The following is a 15764-nucleotide window of genomic DNA, read 5'->3' as shown; positions in this document are numbered from 1 at the left end:
AAAAATGTTCGTTTTTCTTTCTGTGCGCGGATATACTTAACAATGTCTGTCGAATGCGGAAATTTTGACAAATATGAACACCGCGCGGTTATTAAGTATCTTGTAAAAAAAGGAAAATCGCCTAAAGAGATTTTTGATGATATGACGGATACTCTCCATCATTTAAGCCCTTCGTACACTATGATAAAAAAATGGGCTCGTTTATTTAAACAAGGACGAGAGAGCTGTGAAGATGACCCCCGCCGTGGGCGGCCTGTCACGGTGGTCACTGACGAAAATGTTGAAAAAGTGGAAAAATGTGTTCTGGCTGACAGAAGAATTAAAATCTGGCAGATAGCGGAGGAACTACAAATTAGTAAAGAAAGGGTAGGACACATTTTACATGAACGTTTACACATGAAAAAAATTACTGCGCGCTGGGTACCAAAAATGCTGACACCGCTTGACAAAGAACGGCGACGTAAAAGTTGCAAAGAATTTTTGGATCTAGCTGAAGGGAATCTGGACGAAATTTGCAACCGAATCGTAACCGTAGATGAAACGTGGGTTCGCCAATACGATCCAGAATCAAAACAAGAGTCTATGCAATGGTTAAAAAAGGGCGAGAGGGCACCAAAGAAATTTAAAGTGGAAAAGTCAGCTTCGAAGCTTATGGCGACCGTGTTTTGGGACAGTGAAGGAGTTATATTAGTTGATTATTTGCCAAAAGGGCCCACAATGAACGGTCATTATTATGCAAATTTATTGATTCAAGCACGTGACGCAGTCGTCCAGAAGCGACGTGGGAAACTTAGCCATAGAGTGTTGTTTTTACAGGACAACGCACCAGTTCACACTTCCCGTGTTGCCAGGCAGGCACTAAAAGACACTGGTTTTGGAGAAATCAATCATCCACCCTACAGTCCAGACCTGGCTCCGAGCAGTCGCTTTCCTTTTTTCAAATTTGAAAAAACACTTACGTAGTCGCCGGTTTGCCGATGACAATCAGATCAAGGCTGCGGTAGAGAGCCATTTTTCAGCGAAGAAAAAAGATTATTTTTTCGGCGGTATTAAAGCATTGTTTGCTCGAAGCGAAAAGTGCTTATCACTCCATGGGGACTATATTGAAAAATAAAAACATTTACTTTAATACTCTCTTTCATTTTTTTTTCTAAGGCCGCGAACTTTTCAGCCGCCCCTCGTAACATCAGTTGCGAGTCCAAACCATACCTACTTGAAGTCGCGCTAGATGTATGGAGTCGTGCGCGAGAACGCAACTCATGCTAGCCTAGCAGGTAGTTCCCAGGCAGATAAAGCATTTCTGCACAAATTTCAGAGAAACAAAACATTAGACGGAACTTAAAATGCACATGCACAGTATTCCCACACCCCATACCAAACAACACCGTTACAGGCCGATTCGAGTTTTAGTTATTCGATCTGTTTCCTATTATGATACCGATGTGTCAGTGTCAAAAGTGACGTTTTTGATTGAAGTAATGTCATTTTTGACACTGACTGATTAGTATCATATCGGAACCAGATCGAATAACTAAATCTCGAATTGGCCTGTTTTCCGAAAAAAAAAAAACTTAAAGCAATACTTAGCATTTTCAAACTATTTTTGCTAAAAATAACAATATCAAAATATTTTTAGACCATTTTAATGTGAATCGCGTTTAAATATAACATCAACATTTCATATGTTAGAACCCCGTTAGCGATTTCCACTTAAAATACTATTAAAGAGCTTAACAAAGACTTTTATTTGCACAAAGCATCGCGATCGGTGTGCCTGCCTCACAGACAATCCAACCTCTAGACATAGCATAGTCGCGCTACCCCCTCTGCCACACATACGGTAGCGTTACTCCATCTTCGAGTCAATCCCGTGCCGTGATTGGTCCGTGTCTTTGAACGGACCAATCACGGCACGGGATTCGCTCGCCTCGTCCCCCCGCACCCCCGTATTTTTGGCAGCGTCGGTTTCATGAAAGAATTGGCCTAAGCTCAGTCTAGAGGTTGGATTGTCAGTGGCCTGCCTACTTAGCACGTCATTATGTTTCATTCAACTACTTAGATTTGACTTATATTCAGTCTCATAATGTACCGTACTTACTTTAATAGAGTCAAATAGAGTGTTTTTGGCACAGAAGCAGCAGGGAATGCTGGTGCGTTTGTGAACCCAATTGAAATCCGGGATTCTATAATATAGTTTGTCAAAGGACTGTCTTATTTCAAACATAGACAGAAATAATCACACTATCTTTGTCTTACACTAGTACTAGCACCCAAAAGAAAAGGATAAGTATAGTTTTTTTGGTTCTTATTTACTGACAAATTGGTTTGACCAACTATAGCATGAGGAATTTCTCACAATGTATATGTAGTATAGGATCAATGGGGTTGCCCGGTCAAAATATTTTTCTCAAAAATGGACGGCAAAGTCGACGTTGCCGGTTAAAAAATAGGTCGCGGATTGCGTAGTTTATGGTCATTCAAAAAATTAAAAAGTTAAAAACATTGCAGTCTCGATTTCGGGACTGCAATGTCGCATACAAATTCCATTATTTAACGAGTTCCAAACTTTTTAAAACTTCAAATGGCCATATCAAATGAAGGCATAGGTCCCTTAAACAGCCAAACAGATGATCAGTACTTATTATTATAAAGCCTATAACAGACTATCGCACCGCACCGCGACCTTGGAGCGTCGCACCCATAAGTGAGAGCGAGAAAGAGATATCTGTTTCTGTTACAGGCTTAATGTTGGTACCGCGACTATTTAGGTGTCTCAAATAGTTTGGCGTATTTTCAGCAGAAAAATACACTTCTTTTTTTTTTAAAGGCGGCAAGTAAATTTTTTTAATGGTTGTACTTTTTTCTGTGAAAATTAATGGAAAATTAGAACGTTGCTTCTGTAAGTTCTGTAAAATATTTCTATTTCTTGCACCATTTTTGAGAAAAGCACTATATATGACTCGGCTGGAAGGCTACTTGCTGGCTTCGGATTCAATTAAACGGACTCCCAAGGTCGTCCGTTTAAAACGAATCCTCAGCCTGCAAGTAGCTACTTCCGAACCTCGACAATAATGTACTATTACAGGTGTGCCTGCATAGGTTTTACCTGTCGATCCTGTGAATGGTGTCGAATTATTCTTTTTTATGTCGTGGGTCCCTCTGAGTCAAATCCTATAGAACAAAATTATAGACAGGTAAAACCTATGCGGGCGCCATCTATAAAAACTTTTGGCAGTTGCCAACCCCATTGCTCCATCTGAACCTTATCTGAACTAGACTGTCAAGGCATTGGCGGCATTGGACTGACTTAGGAGACCTATCTAGCTACATGCTACATCCATACTTCACTACATAGTATAAAACAAAGTCGCTTCCCGCTGTCTGTCTGTCCCTATGTATGCTTAGATCTTTAAAACTACGCAACGGATTTTGTTGCGTTTTTTAAAATAGATAGAGTGATTTATGTATAATTTGTTAACCCGTGCGAAGCCGGGGCGGATCGCTAGTATCATATATTGTACAGTTTGTGCTCCACAATTATATAGGGAGACATAGGCACATAAGTATTTTGAATCTAAAACCTCCATGTCAAATTCGCATGCCCCAGTTTAGACTAATAACTTTCTTAGAGTGCCAAACAGCTACGTAAGGAATCAGGGCATTTTAGCGTGAAATATGGCAAGGTTGTTTTCACACGGACTACGTGCTGGTCACTGTCGGTCACCGGGCCAACAACAACGCAATTTCAACCATAACGGTTACCGCTGTGACGGTAATGTCGATGCAAGTATTGTCATTTGGTGTAAGCTTAATAGCTGCTGTCTTAACGTTTGTTATGTGTTTCATTTATGTCAAGTTGGTGAGGTCATAAGGCGGCGAACGCTACAACGCGCAAGGAGTGCGTGTGAATTCCGCACAGGCTCTAAATAATTTATTAATAGTACCTAAGGCCCAAGATACACTTGTAAGTTTTACTTACGTATTCTAAGTAGGGACACAGCTGTACTACAGAATGGGAGATGAATATCGTTATCTCATTCTAACAAATAGCCTTGTCCGTGCTTACGTAAGCAAAACCTACAAGTGTATATCAGGCCTAAAAGACTGGCGGATTAATTAATAGTCGATATTAAAAAATACACATTATCATGACAATATTGGCATGTTACAAAAATGACAATAGATCTCGAATGACCTCGATTGTCAGACGTCATTTTTTGTTGTGAATGTTTATTTTTATTTTATATTTTTCAAAATTGTTTGTGTAATATGATCAACTACATATAGTTTAAGAGTAATTTATGTTCGTTATTCATAACATTTTTCTTAATTTTCCTGTTTTGTTATAATAGATGTTCAATTTCCGACATTTAAAAAAAAAATCAAGTATTAAAATTTAATAATATTGTATAAATATAGGTAGCTTTTTAAATTTACTATGCCAGGACTGGGAATATTTAAGGACCTATTTCATGTAAGTAAATGCTTGAAAATGGATTCACGAAAGCTGATGCAGATTTTTGAAATCTGACAGTTCAGGTTGAGTACAAGCCGTTATAAATCAATATGTAGGGGCGTTCTTTCATAAGAGGTCAGAACAGGACCTACCGGCTCCTTTTGGCAGCCAGGTCACGAATTAAAACCTCGAAATTAAAAATAAAGACACATTTAGAGGTTTATACCATAGGAGTCAGCAAGTTTAAAATTGATCCCCATCAGCTTTCCAATGACAACGATAATTTTGAAGCCCGCCGCGGTATCTTAATATTATGACATAGATATTAACTGACAAAACCGACCATACCTACACTCACCCTACACTATATTATTGTGGTTCTTTCTAACCATAAAATTTCGGAAAGTTTCTTTTAGTTATGAATTTTGAAACTTACCGTATCCAAAACAGAAATTTTCATGACAATTTTTAGAAATACAGTACAATTCGACACTGGGTTAACGGTTTAACCGGTTAACCTTGGGTTAGTGGGATGGTGCATGTGGCGCTTAGCTGTTTAAATTGAACCTGATCCTGATATTACTTAAGACAATTTAACTGGCATAACATATATTATCATCAGATGGACCATGAAAACCACTTACCAGTCCAAGTGAAGGCCAAACCCAGGAGCCAACACGACTGCCTTCGCACCAGCGCGAAGATCCGCTTGATCCTCGCCAAGTTTCCTCCCGCGAAACCGATACACGACCTGCCCTGTCTTGGATACTCATGCGTAACTACAAATCACCATACAGTCAGCAGCAGAAGTTGCTAAGCGGGCGAGGTGTTCAAAATTACCTCGAGACGCTCTTATTCTCTCACAGACTAATATTGGCCATTTTGTTCCCGACGCAAATCACCAAACTGTGAGTTGCGGGAGGGGTGCTCACGGCGTTGCGATTGGTCGTTGCAAACTGGCGCGCTAACACGTGTACGCGTAGGGATGGGACATGTTCATTACAGGTAGTGGGTACTGCTACCAGTGATACCGAAATTTATTGTGGTAAAATTGTTACCAATTTAATGCCAATTTAGTATACTTAGGGTAAACTTACTTAATAATTATATTGATTAATTTAATATTTCATTAAGTAATTTAACAATGTACCTGAAATTTTTACTTAACATATTAGGGCATTTCTGATTAAAGTACTCAGAACTTGAATTTTAAAGTTTAGAATTTTTATATTATTTCCACTCAGAATCGCAATCTCTTTCGATACGAGAAAAAAGTGTCGCCAAAATCTCATAGGTACAATTATTTTCTTTTGTCTGTTTTATTAAGGTCATAGAAGGTTGTATTGAAAACATATTCAAATGGACCAATAACATATGCCTATTACAAATCAACTCTGAGTTCTCTCGCACTTCTTTGAAGTTCATCATCAGGTCCATCTCGTGACATGAGACCTAACTGCTCACCTAGAGCGTTCTAAAAAACCCATACAACATATGTCTATCACAAACCAACACCGAGTCCCTCGCACTTCTTGAAGTTCATCATCAGGTCCGTCTCGTGACATGAGACCCTAACTGCTCACCTAGAGGATTCTAAAAAACTCATACAACATATGTCTATCACAAACCAACACCGAGTTCCCTCGCGCTTCTTTGAAGTTCATCATCAGGTCCATCTCGTGACATGGGACCTAACTGCTCACCTAGAGGATTCTAAAAAACCCATACAACATATGTCTATCACAAACCAACACCGCGTTTCCTCGCACTTCTTTGAAGTTCATCATCAGGTCCATCTCGTGACATGCGGCCTAACTGTTCCGCTGGCCTAGAGGATTCTAAAAAAACTTACACAACATATTACCTATATATTATGTCTAAAATGGTACAATACGGTATGACGAAGCACGAAGTTTCCGCAACTGACGAAACCATCGTTGTCACATCACTAGTCGAAAGGGAAAGGGATAGCGCATTGCATTTTCAAGTTGAAGAAAAGGGACAGACATACTTCGCCTCTGCTTACTGACCAGTATAAAATGAACCCCGCGGACAAGAAACATTATTCAATGAAATAATGAATTTGACTTTCCTGTGGGATTTTATTCCATCTGTTTCGTAAGTAGAAGTTTTAGATGACTTGCCACACCATTTTACGCTGCAATATCCCATGATTTCCCAATGAATTCAATAGTTTACGATTTATTTTCTTAGACTCGTGCAGGCTGCTAACAGGTCGTAACCTTGGGCGCAACTGATCGGAGCGGTGCGCGAACAATCTTATATTTGACCTATACACCATACGGGCGGTGACCGCGAGTCGTCCTATAAGGTCGGTCTATAGGGGTTGGTCTGTGTATTCTCTTAACAATAAAGTCGATAATTTTGAACACCTAGCCCGCTTAGAAACTTCTGCAGCTGCTGACTGAAAGTAATTTTATATAAAAAATGTCTCTTTCCTGGTGCCCTGTGTTTGTCCGTAAGGAGCTTTTGGACCTGAATAGAAACAGGATATTTATGTAAAAGTGGATTTTGGAGAAAAACTACTGCTCTAACTAGCTCATTTAAAAATCCACCCTATAGGTAAATTAAACCAAAAAATATCGTTCACTATCCCAATTATCAGCCTGAACTATTCTTCAAAAACGAAAACAATATTTTAACGTCTCCAGGACTACGCCTGTGGAAAATGTACAGCCACGATTTCCAAAACGAATTCCCACCCGATACCACCATTTCCCGACAATAACCTGGACACAGAAACGAATAATGGCCGGCCAGGAAATGATCCGGCCAGGACACAGTTCGAAAATAGCAAGCAGGTATGTGGCCATATTAAAATAATGAGGAATTTTCTCTCTCTCTATCTTAGTGTTTATCCCCATTTGTGTTCAAGCTGCTGTTTTTTTAAAGGAATGCCAGGGAGCAATCCTACGCTACAAGGCCACAAGGTGCCGAACTATTATTACATTATTATAGCACACATAGCACACGTAGGCGTACATGTGTATACTGATCTACCGTCGGTAGCTTTCCAAAATTGCGATATATCCACATGATAAAATTTCAGAAATTTGGGAATTCACATTTATGTGTGAGGATCGACATTTTCCATTTCCATTATGAAAGTGTCCTTTGTTTCCTGAGAAAGATTCCTGAAATTTCTGAGAACTTAATAAAAAAATCGCCCTTATTAGTGCATAAAGGAATAGAAGTTGCTACTGTATGTACTAATGTAGTAGGTACAGTCTAAGCGCATTGTTCGTAAAATGTCAAATGCTTTAAACAAATGAGTGCAAAATGACCGATTGCCTAATTGGCGGAATGATACGATCACCGAGCTATGGTCGTGCCTCGGGGTCGTGCCTGTCTATCGTCCATCGGCCTGACGCCTCTTCAGATGTATACAGTCAGCAATACAGCCAAGTCTAAAGCGGAGTTCATCTTTCAGTTCATTAGATATTCGTTACCAGATTATTGTTAAAGGAAAACAGGAACATGAATGTCTACGGAGAAATTTGCCGTAGCGTGTGCGCTAAATATTACAGCATTATACAAGATATAAGGAGGGTTGGCGACTTTTTGCAATTGTTGCGATGCACTCGCTGGTCATTTACCTTCGAACACCTAAACTCGATTCTGCATTGCTATTACTATCGTGATAGAGCATTGATCAACGCACCTATCTATACTCCCAAGCAAGTTTTCTCATTCAACGTCCCACATGACATGGCGATCCTGCCGGGGTCCAGGCGTAACATACGCACTACAGTAGAATTCATTCAGCCGTGAATCGCAATGTTTTACGCAAGATGTAACCAAAGCCCAAAGCTGAAGACTCAAGATGGACATAAAATTTTACCAATTAAAAAATAAATGAAATTAAATGAGCTGACTGTGACACCGGTGTGGACGTAGCTTTTCATGTCCCTAGTATCTCACACAAAACAATACGGTCGTGTTGACAAGAGTTACGTGCAGATTTTCCTGGTCTGTACTTGTTGGAATGTCTTGCTTGTTACTAGGGAATGCTCCTGGTACTGAATTTGTATGGCGAGAACCGGGAATTCCCGGTTCCGGTACTGTATTTGAATAGAAAACCAGTACCGGAAGCACTCCCTACTTGTTACCGATGGAATTCGGTGCATGCTTAATTAAGGTGTAGGTTACTTTACTATGATAGATGGGTCGTCGGGTTGGTTTACTTTCTCAGGAATTGAAGTGAAGGAATTAAAAAAAATACTGTGACATACGGACAGATAGACGGACGGCCAGACGGACATGACGAAACTATAAGGGTTCCTTTTTTATCATTTCGGCTATAGAATCCTAGAAAGATTATTGGCCAGCATTTCACTAAGTAAATTTAAGTAGTTCTTACGACAGCTCATGACTTGACTGTGTCGAGGACAATATGGGCCCATACGAGGTCATGCATCGGTGACCTGTCCAATTGAGTTCAATTCCATTCAAAATGCATTAAGTCCTAGAAAGTTCAAAGTGGAAATGTGAAAAGTACCGTCACATGGTGCATGCAGTAGACGATTGTCCAAGTTAAAGTTGTAATGGTTCAAATCGTTAATAAATAAAGTAAAGTTGACCCCCGACATCGATTAAATCAAATCTAAATCATTGCACAACCCCACTGTAATCTGATGGTAACTAACACTTCGTAACAATGCCGCCGCTCTTTGAAAAATGTGTAAATATTGGTTCGTATTATAGTTTATTTGATATTTTTGGAGTTTTTGTTAGGAATAGTCGTGGGCGATAGCATCGGGGCTGTAAATCTAAATTGCAGACGCATGGGCGCAGAGCGTCCAATATAAATGTAAGCTTTAGGTCCGTACTAAGTATGAGTAGTCATCGATCTAGTCTATATTGGTTTTCTGTTGTATGACGCCGGGAACAATAGATGAACAGAGTCAGAGCGTTTTCACATTGTCCGATCCGATAACGGATATCGAATGGAAGTAAAATGTATAACGTATGTGTTTTTCTGTAAATACGTACCAAAAAAGCAACTTAGCGATGTAATTGCCAAGAAAAGGCGGACTTCATACCGCACAGCACTCTCTAATAGTTGTCTTTCTCATCAGGAGTCATTCGACATCCGATACCGGATTGGTATTCCGATCATTTCAGACAGGTCATGTCGGAGCCAGCGTTGCCAGATGGTCACAAAAGTCACATTTTTCGTGACTTTTCACCTGCTCGTGTGACATGCGCGTGACTTTTGGTTTTGAGGCAATTTTTGTGACTTTTTAAGATAGTCGATTTTTGGACAAGTTTATTTTTGCAATTCGTATTATTTAGGAACTCTCCCAAGTTTACTAAGCTCTTTAAATTTGACACTTGCACTGACCGTTGACGTTACATCAACAATCATGTTTATTATCATAGTCATGGCAAAATGAGACTTGTTACCTTGACGTGACGGTGTTATATAGTTTGATAGTAGTAGTTTTTTTTTAGTGTAATGATTCATTTCTTTTAGTCTGTATCTATACTACTCATTGTACTGCATAGTAATTTTGAGATTTTTGAGCGCTCTAAAACCATTAATTTTATCCGGGGGTAAATTATTTACGCATATACTTTTTTATTTTCTTTTGATTAAAGATTCGCAAACAGGGAAATCGACTCCACACTCGCGTTCGCGCTTCCACACCGCGACAGTGTAAACTTTTAAAACTTTTTTCGCACTGACTGACTGTGACTCGTATCATCGTAGTAGTTTGTGGACTGATGTGACTGGGTTAAGGTTGGTAGATTAAGGCGTGCCCAGACGAAGACAATCCCCCCCCCCACTCTCCAAACTATCCGATCAAACGGACGCGTGGACGCAAACACCAATTTGGCCAGTTTCATGTATTTTAATTTTAAGGTGATATTTTCTTGACTGCACATTTCTTATAGGTTTTTCTGTCATCTATAGGTAAATAACTATTAGTCCCAATAGTTTCGGAGATAAGGGGGGCGGGGAATGGTAATTTTTTGCCTATTTTCTTGAATAACTGCTAAACTATTTATCCTAAAATTATATAAAATAAATATTTGAGATTCTTACAATGAGCTCTTTCATTTGATATGTAACACGATATAGTTTGAAAAACTTTATTTTTTAATTTTCTCATTTACCCCAAAAGTGGTCTCCATATTTATTTACGTTACACGTCCATTTTTGGGTCACAAATTTACATGTGTGCCAAATTTCAACTTAATTGGTCCAGTAGTTTCGGAGAAAATAGGCTATGACAGACGGACGGACAGACAGACAGACGCACGAGTGATCGTATTAGGGTTCCGTGTTTTCCTTTTGAGGTACGGAACCCTAAAAATGCCCCTAACCGCGAAAACTAGCGTCACAAATTGGTATTCTTGCGTCCGCACCAGGGATGTTGCGAACATCCGCATCCGCATCCGCAACCGCGGAACTTCCGCATTATTTTCAACATCCGCATCCGCATCCGCATCCGCATAAAATCGATGCGGATTTAATGCGGATGCGGATGTGGAACAGTTCGGTACAGGAACGTCTTAGCATCGGCGTAAGTGCTAGACTGCTAGGTAATTTAGTCATTAGCCAAAAAAACCTATTAGAAATTAGCAGTCAAGCGTGAGTGGGATTTAATGTAGGGAACCCTTGGAACGCGAGTCCGACTCGCACTTGGCCGGTTTTTTGAAATAAAAATGACTAAAATGTAATATTTGACGTTTTTTATGTACCTATCTTGACATCCGCATCCGCATCCGCATCCGCGGATGTGAGCCGTTAAAAATCCGCATCCGCATCCGCATCCGCGGATGTCAAAAAATCGGCATCCGCAACATCCCTGGTCCGCACCCCATTGTATCGGTAGTATCGGTCATAATCGGCGAGCCAAATTGGCGTTTGCGTCCGCACGTCCCGACCCAATCGGACAATTCAATTAGACCGGCGAAAAATTGTCCTCGTCTGGACAGGCCTATACTATAGTCTGTCAAGCCATTTCATTAGGAAGTAGAAAAAAGCGTCAAATTTAAAAAATGTAGGCGCGACGGGTCTATATCTTCCCATAGAAAATTTTAATTTCGCGCCCTCTTCTACTGACAAAGTTATTTGACTGACTTTATAATAACTTATTATCGTAATTTTTTTTTTCGTTTTCAACAAGAAAAAATTCAAGAAAAAAAAGGAACTTACAATTCATGAAATCGATCACAAATAGCATTAAATATAAAGAAAAATCATATAAGGTTAGAAAATTTTTGTGAAAAATATTATTTTTTGATTTTTTTCTAACTAAATCGATTTACCAAATCATACTATAAAAATGTGACTTAAGCAGCAAAAACGTGACTTTTAGGGAAACGAAACGTAACTTATGACTCCAGAGCCCTGGCAACACTGGTCGGAGCCCCCGTCAGCTGCTCTGCAGCTGTCGGACCAATAAGTAACTTTTGTTTGTGTGCATTCATACATGTGTAGATTGTTTCTATGTTTCCCGTTGAAGCAGGGATGGCGCGCCCCAGTACAGTACCTACCTGCGCCCGTCGGTCCGACATTATGGATGTAGGATCCTACATCCGGCGGTATCGGATAGGACGATGTGAAAACCCTCTCAGGGGTCGTGACGACGTTCGTTCCCGCGGCAGTTCCCAGCGGCAGAAACCGAGATTTATTCGTGCTTACGTAATATCGGATTTTCCACAGAATGCAGGAGTTATTGCAATGTTTAGGATTTATGTACTTTCGTTTTAGAGATATTACCTTATGACGATAAGTTGTGACTGTGAATGTTAATAATTGTATTGAAAATTCAGCTACTTAGCCAAAAGTGACATTGGCACCTGATGTTTGTGATTTTAGTATCGGGCTAAATATATTTTTACAGCGTGTAGCATTTTTCTCATACGGTTAGGAATAAGCTTAAAAGCTTTTTGAGTTACATACGGATAATGTTTTTTTAGCAAAACGATTAAACTAGATGTAGGTAATATGTATGTACAGCTAGCTACAAAATTGGAGACTATGAATGAATTTCTTTCATACTCGTAAAGTCACATTAACATGATCATCAACAATTAGGTAGAAACACTTTATTAGATACAAAATCTCAAACAAAGATCTCAAAATAGAACTATGCTATATATGCAATAATACAGTCCGATGAGCTCACGGAATCTTTATTCTTTGCTAAATCTATGTAAGTACATTTGAAATAACATATTTAAACCTTTTGTTTGTTATAACAATACTTTATATCGTTTTGATAAGCATTTTGCTTGGCGGATGGACGGCGGAAGGCACGAAGGCTTCTGGACTTTTATTGCAATTGCTCGTAAATACCAAGCACTTGGCTTTATACGAACCAGTATGAGTGGTCTCCGATCACTTATCATAATTATTATGATTAAAAAAAATTACGACACTTTTTGTACATTCGACTTTAAAGATATGTTTAAATTTTTCGCCTTATTACAAAGGCGAAACTGTCACATATGTTCCATTAGTTAAACATAATTTTTGCCTAGTCCCACTTGCAAAACGTCTCGTTCGCAAAATGCCCAAACATCCGCTTAAGCTTCTTCATGTTATAAAAAAAGGTTTTTTCTGGGTTTTACAATAAAACTTGTATAAGGAATGCTTTGTGAAAGAGAGTTATTGTAACCGCCGGTACTGGTTTTCTATATAAATACAGTACCGGAACCGGGAGTTCCCGGTTCTAAACTCAGTAGAGTGTGTGCGGAAAGAGAGCATATTTACACTGGTTTACGAGGCGATAAGTACGATAAATAACAGAACAGCAGCCCTGCCATTTGATATCACTTACGCGATAAAAGTTAAAGTAATTGTTTACTTATTTCAAGTTAATGTAAACCTTGTTTGTTTAATGAGGTTATACTACTCGTTAAGCGTAGGTTTAATTAAAGCGTATTAAACGCGTGATAGTGATCTCTCTAGGTTAAGTGTACAGTTTGTTTTGAACATGCGATATGGATTTGGGTTAGGTATCGGAGCGATCTAGCTTTGCCGAAAATTTATCGCGTATTTAGATATACAAACATACGCCGAGTACGACCGAAACTCAATCGTATCTTAATACACATAGGTTTGAAAGTAACATTTACGTAATGCATTTTCAAATGAAATCTCGTAAAATCAAATAGAAATACATAGAGTACCTACATGCATTACTATGTCTTTTGTTTTCAATTCTAGGTTATCTTGCCTTGGTTCTCGTCCGATTTGTAATCTCCCCTGCGACCCGAGCCGCAGGATTTTAGAGTATCTAGGTAGTCATAACTGACCGAAGTATAGCACACTGCGTTCATCTGTGAGGCCCATATAAATAGGCTAGTGAGGATACGATAGTATATGGATGCCTACAAGAATTTCGACCATATTTTATTTTAGCTCAACATTTTCATGTCATGACTTGTGGGCTAAAACAAAAAAATAGAACCCTCCGTCGTGGAAAATCTCGATGGTGTTGACGATAGGTATGACCTTAACGCCTTTGATAGGAACTGGCGGGAGACGGGTCAAGACCGGGACACGTGGAAAGGGAGAAGGAAAACTTTGCCCAGCATTTGGACATTGTAAGCTCATAATATAAATAATTTTTATGTGCTGTAAACTACTTTTGTTGCACAGAGCCAAGGATGGAATGCAGTTACCGAAGTAGTTCAGCTGGTGCAGCTAGTGGTGACAGCCACGGCATTCGCACTATACTACGTCATCTACGGCTGGATGCAGCTGGTCTACCACGGGCTGCGGGTCGCTATGTTCTTCAGAGATTCTGACGGGTACGTACCTAGACATCTCTTACGTGGTATCTCACTGATGCGGATATAGTGCCATGCACGTATATATTGCTAGTGTAGTGTAGTTGTATAGTGTTTCTTTAGCTTATAAGATTTTTATTATTTTATGTACCTATGTTAGTTTGTAAGGCATGTATCTATGGGCCTTAGTTGCCTGACAATAAATGATATTTGATTTTTTTTGATTGCACGTCGAACCTATCTCTACAGGAAAATGTACCCTATATAGAAGGGTGCAGCCTTGTAACTATCAGGTTATCCATTTTAAATATATGTATTTAAGTAAAAGAGTACCTAGGTTTAGTTTTTGCTTTATTGCCCTAGTTTCCGTCCATGCTCTAGTTTTCGTCCACTTGACGGATTAGCAAATAATTTATTTCATTCTTGAATTGCTATTTGCGAAATATAATTTTGATATACGAGTAGATAGATATATTGTTTAGACATTAAGAATTGCAATAGTCCAAATTTGTGCAGCAATGTAGGTTTATATTAAAATTTAGTCAAGTGGACGAAAACTAGCGCATTGACCCTATATAACGTAGGTATTTGTTTTTCAGGCCGACGAAAATGATGCTTGGGGTGGTTGGTGTTACGTCGATCATCGTGGGGTGCAACATGCTCCTCCGCATCCGTAAGATCTACTCTGACATACTGCGATAAATCCGGATTTTTTGACACAGTACATTTTGTGTGAGAACCTGTACTTTAGCTAATTATCATACGATAGCTGGTGGGTTCACAATGCTAAATTACATTTTTTGTAAAATAAAATATTATTATGTTCCCAATGGTCCATATAGTCAGTTATTTTCTCAAAAAATGGAGTAGCTATGCAGGTTTGTCATTATGCAAATAGTATGTACCTACCTAATTAAATTGACAAGTATTTTGGTGCCGTAAAATTTTGTAACAAGAGTCCTGAAAAAACAATAATGAACCTTATTTAATTTTCCAAGGTTTTATTTACTTTTATCTTACTTAAAAAATATATAGCCACACCTAAACTGCAATAATTCCACTACAGTCGGGAGGAAGGGAAAGCGGACAATAAAGCATTTGAACCTATGTTGGGACCTTCGAGCTCCGTAATATTATACATTAGGGCCATTTTTTACATGGTGTCGTTTTTCATTTTTCTCAGATTTTGATAAAATTTGGTGGATAGATAGAGTTCCCTTTCTCTACAACATAAGCGCTATTTCACTGTATGTCCTACAAAAACTTTCACTGTGTTAGGTACGGAAAAAGTATGGATTTTTTCGTAACTCAGTGGGAATTTTCATATCTTTTTTTTGTCTCCAATTTGGATTTCGTGATTATTCCGACCAGAATAAGGAGCTTTTCAAAACTACCAATTTTAATCAAAATCTGAAAAACGACAATAAAATAAAAAAAATGGCCCATTAGGTAACATACCCGCCCCGCCCTAAAACACATACTCATATAAAATAAAATTTTGTAGCACAGGGCATAACTTCACTAACGGTAACAGGGT

General features: G+C 39.0%; 1 protein-coding gene across 1 annotated transcript; it reads left to right on the top strand.

Moving 5' to 3' along the window:
* Positions 1-4395: 4395 nt before the first annotated feature.
* LOC134653590 (uncharacterized) lies at positions 4396-14965 on the top strand. Its single transcript, XM_063508987.1, has 5 exons — positions 4396-4474; positions 5079-5231; positions 7129-7278; positions 14097-14248; positions 14827-14965. Exons 1-5 carry the CDS (start codon positions 4439-4441, stop codon positions 14927-14929), a joined length of 594 nt encoding a protein of 197 aa, XP_063365057.1. The 5' UTR covers positions 4396-4438; the 3' UTR covers positions 14930-14965.
* The last annotated feature ends 799 nt before the right edge of the window (positions 14966-15764 follow it).

This window comes from Cydia amplana, chromosome 13 (genome assembly GCF_948474715.1).
Source record: "Cydia amplana chromosome 13, ilCydAmpl1.1, whole genome shotgun sequence".
In the NCBI taxonomy this organism is placed as follows: domain Eukaryota; kingdom Metazoa; phylum Arthropoda; class Insecta; order Lepidoptera; family Tortricidae; genus Cydia; species Cydia amplana.
The sequence above is the reverse complement of the archived record's forward strand: the minus strand, read 5'-3'. Positions and strand labels throughout refer to the sequence as shown.

What these genes read in the sequence shown, in the direction of transcription:
- LOC134653590 (XM_063508987.1), top strand. Translation starts at nt 4,439, where the DNA reads ATGCCAGGACTGGGAATATTTAAGGACCTATTTCAT. An exon ending in CCTGTCTTGGATACTCATGC is followed by an intron (nt 5,232 to 7,128) that starts GTAACTACAAAT and finishes TAACGTCTCCAG; the next exon opens with GACTACGCCTGTGGAAAATG. An exon ending in TTCTTCAGAGATTCTGACGG is followed by an intron (nt 14,249 to 14,826) that starts GTACGTACCTAG and finishes TTTGTTTTTCAG; the next exon opens with GCCGACGAAAATGATGCTTG.